Source organism: Melanaphis sacchari, unplaced genomic scaffold, assembly GCF_002803265.2.
Source record: "Melanaphis sacchari strain LSU unplaced genomic scaffold, SCAv2.0 Contig79_pilon_pilon, whole genome shotgun sequence".
In the NCBI taxonomy this organism is placed as follows: Eukaryota; Metazoa; Arthropoda; class Insecta; order Hemiptera; family Aphididae; genus Melanaphis; species Melanaphis sacchari.
This window is the reverse complement of record NW_020271559.1, coordinates 160,774-164,420: the sequence shown is the minus strand read 5'-3', so window position 1 is coordinate 164,420 and position 3,647 is coordinate 160,774. Positions and strand designations below refer to the sequence as shown.

General features: G+C 28.5%; 1 protein-coding gene across 1 annotated transcript; it reads left to right on the top strand.

Annotated features, from left to right (window-relative positions):
- The first annotated feature begins 1,171 nt into the window (after positions 1-1,171).
- On the top strand, positions 1,172-2,493 carry LOC112601550. The gene is made up of 2 exons (XM_025349239.1): positions 1,172-1,250; positions 1,841-2,493. Exons 1-2 carry the CDS (start codon positions 1,172-1,174, stop codon positions 2,491-2,493), a joined length of 732 nt encoding a protein of 243 aa, XP_025205024.1.
- The last annotated feature ends 1,154 nt before the right edge of the window (positions 2,494-3,647 follow it).

Here is a 3,647-nt window from a genome sequence, read left to right as displayed (position 1 = left end):
ATCAATCAAGAGATCGAGCAATGTCAAGTATAAAATGTACAAATGTACAAGTGTAAATGTAAACACTGAACATTTTGACTATTGTAACACTTTTTTTAACAAGATAAGTTTATAGTGGAAATATAAAAAAAAAAAAATAATAATAATAAAATGGTCAAATCTCATTATAATTAAATTTAATTTCACATCGTTTCACTTAAAAATGCAGAAAATGATTTTAATCGGTGGGCGCAGTACTATAGAAATACTATTGAATTAATTAAAACGATTCTTTATGATTCATAGTATTTTAAAATTTAGGAGGAGAATATTACTATATTTTAATTTATTGCCATCAAAGCGCAATCACTATATTTTGTTCTTTTTATATAAATTATATTATATTTATATTGATTTATTCAATAAAACTGTCACTAATAATATTTCTTATATTTTATTATTTACAGCTATATTTTGTTTTGGAAAATAAATACTTAATTTACGTACGAGTATGTACTACTAATAATTATTTTGATTAATATCTCATATTGAACAGCTAGAGGCTTAGCGGTGACCGACTTCCGTTATTATTATTATTATTATTATTATTGTATATATTATATTATTTAGGTTTACATAAAAATATTTGATTTCCGTGAGAGAAAACAAAATGTATGCGTAAGTCACCTTAGAGATAGTAACCTAAATATTTTTATGAACGTTTGGAGTTATTATTTTGACGAATTTCTTCAAAATTACTAAAATTTGCGAATTAATTTGTGATGAAAATTCATGTTAAAGTTTTGAAAATTAAATATATAATTTATAATAGTTATTTAATTATAATTCGAAAATATTATTCGTTAGGTTATTCGAAATGTATATGTATTTTATCATATTATAACACCTTTACAAAAGTACACTTTTTCAAAATATTTTTATTAATTGTATGCAATTATCTAATATTATGCAACAAATCTATTCATACTGTTCTACAAGTATACAATAAGTCGGTATTTGTAACGCAAAATTTAAAAACAACAATAATAATAAGTATAATATATGATGTATCCGCGGAAACTAACATTATTTGTTGTTACGATTGTTATACAATACTCGTTTTTAGAATATTATTTTCTATTTTTGAATGACTGTCAATCGATTTGGTAGGTACGTTCCAGAGTTTATAAGAATGTTACACACATTTATCCTTATTTGTGGTTGTATGTGTATGCTAAACGGGAAATTGGATTGTTTTCCCATATCAAGACGTATGTACCTAGTTATATTATACTGTGATAGTAAATAATTTATAACCATTTGAGTTAACGAGTATCACGCAATGAAATTAAAAAAAGGAAATAAGCTCTCTTTTTCTGTCTTACTCACTCGTAACATGGCAAATTTGCGTTCAGTATACCTGTAGAAACAACCTTGTATTGCGTGCTTCAGTATTGAATTGAAGTGATGTATTGTTAAATGTTTAGTTGAGAACGTTATCCATGTATTTACGTTGGATTTTTTAATGATATTTCAATTTTAAAGTAACATAATATGACCGTTTTTAAATTGAAATTTATAACTAGCATAAAAATTGGAATATCGTAAAGAGATCAACGTTACACGATTACACCTAAATGATCTTATCTTTTATAATAGGTAAATTCACTTTAAATTCTAAATTCATCAATACAAGTTTGGTTTTAAAGAATGAAAATTTGCTGTTGTACAAGGTTTAGTGAGAGAAAACTAATAGTGCGTTGACATATATTTAAGTCCTTCTCAAACTTAAAACATTAATGGTTTAACCTTTGTAATATCATAATAATCGTGATTTAATCGTACAGTTTGCTATTTTCAGTGTCACCTGACCTAGATGACGTACGATCCGCGGCGCAATCAACTCCTTCATCCAACAGTCTATGGACGTTTCCCGTAACAGGACTGTATTCCTCACACAGACATGAATGGATCTTCTCCACTTCTCTACTGTTTTTAATACCGTCCAGCAATAACCAAATTTCATCGTCGAATGATCCTAACCAAGGTATAATTCCAACGGTTCGACCGTACGAGCGACGATCGCCTCCGTCGTTCGACACAAACGGTAAGATTTCGTTGTCTTCCGACAACGACAATGATAAAAACGGAATTTCATCATCCTACCTGCTATCGTCCTCATTTCCCAAAAGTCAAGTTATGACATCTCCATCTGAATTTCGACCGAATCTGTTGTTTGACAAAAAATCTAAAGTTTCTCAGCCGTCTTTGAAAAATTACGACGACATGAGCACTTCATCGTCGATCAATAACTGTTTAGAGATTTCGTCGCCATCGTCTGAGGACGAATTGAGGATCTCGACTACGTCATCTTATGCCATGCAATTGTCTAACTATCGCTTCTTAAAAAGCGACGAATTTCCGATGATACTGTTTGACGGTGACGGCGAGATGCATACAAACTACTACCCCCCAGCCGGACACAGCATCTATAAGAACAAACAAAACAAATAACCGATGAAACCGATCAGGGCCATAAATAATAATTACGATTTGATGTTATATAGTAAGTTTTAAGGCGCGTTCCATATATACTCATATAGGAAATCATCTCTAAAAACCAGACAGGTATAGCTATAATAAATAAAAGTTATCTAGGTAATGTAGTTTTTTAGTACTTGAAATCCGATTGACGTAGTCGTAAAAATGATTTGAAATACGGTTACCGATTGACCGTCAGTGTTTTCGTCTTTAGATCTTATAAGTCTTTAGGTTCATTTTGTTTTTTTGGAAGGTTAACATTGAATTGAGCCCTATAAATACTTTTGGGTTATCGGAGTTGAGTCCGACCAATATTGTTAAGTTATTTGAGTTGAGTCCCTTTCTTTGATTGTAATAAAAAGTATAAAGAGTCAATTAATTAAAAAATATTAAAAATAATTTTAAATAAAGGTACTTTTTACCTAGATAATATTTTTTTATCGATAGTTATAAAAAAAACACTAAAAAAAATTGAAAATTTGTCATACCTATAAATATTTCAAAAACAGTTGACATTTTCTCATAATATAGGTATTGAAAATAATAATTCGGAAATTTCAAGTACATAATTATCTTATTATTCTCGGAAATATAATAAAATATTAAAAATTGTTTGAAGAGAAATAATTATTTTATGGGTGAATATCTAAACATACACTCCATTTTTCACTCATAACAATTTAATAATTTAGTAAGTATTAACTAATTGTGTGTCACCGGTTATATAGGTAGTTATAACATTTTATCTATGTGAACTCGTTAAAAAATATTAGGTAATAAGCTGGACTCAGTTCAAACACATAAAATTAGTATGGACTCAATTCAATATCACCATTTTAAAATGCTCCCGTACGGAGTTTTAGTGTATAGACAATGTAGATTGTAGATAGTTTAAAAATTGTGGGTGCAGTGTCTGTATGTGAAACCCGTTGGAGACGGTTGGCCGAATGAAACAAATCGGACGATCTCAAGAAAAAGAAAAATGTTTTTTAATAAAAATTGTTATTATTTTTATTTTATTTATTTGTCATGTTGTTATTTAATGTATGCACTTAATAAAATAATACAACGTTACTTATGATATTCATAACTTTTTGTTTTATCGTACAAAATATTATACTTATAAT

Coding starts and splice junctions, on each gene's coding strand:
- LOC112601550 (XM_025349239.1), top strand. CDS start 1,172: ATGTTACACACATTTATCCTTATTTGTGGTTGTATGTGTATGCTAAAC. Junction 1,251..1,840: donor TTGTTTTCCCATATCAAGAC/GTATGTACCTAG, acceptor TGCTATTTTCAG/TGTCACCTGACCTAGATGAC.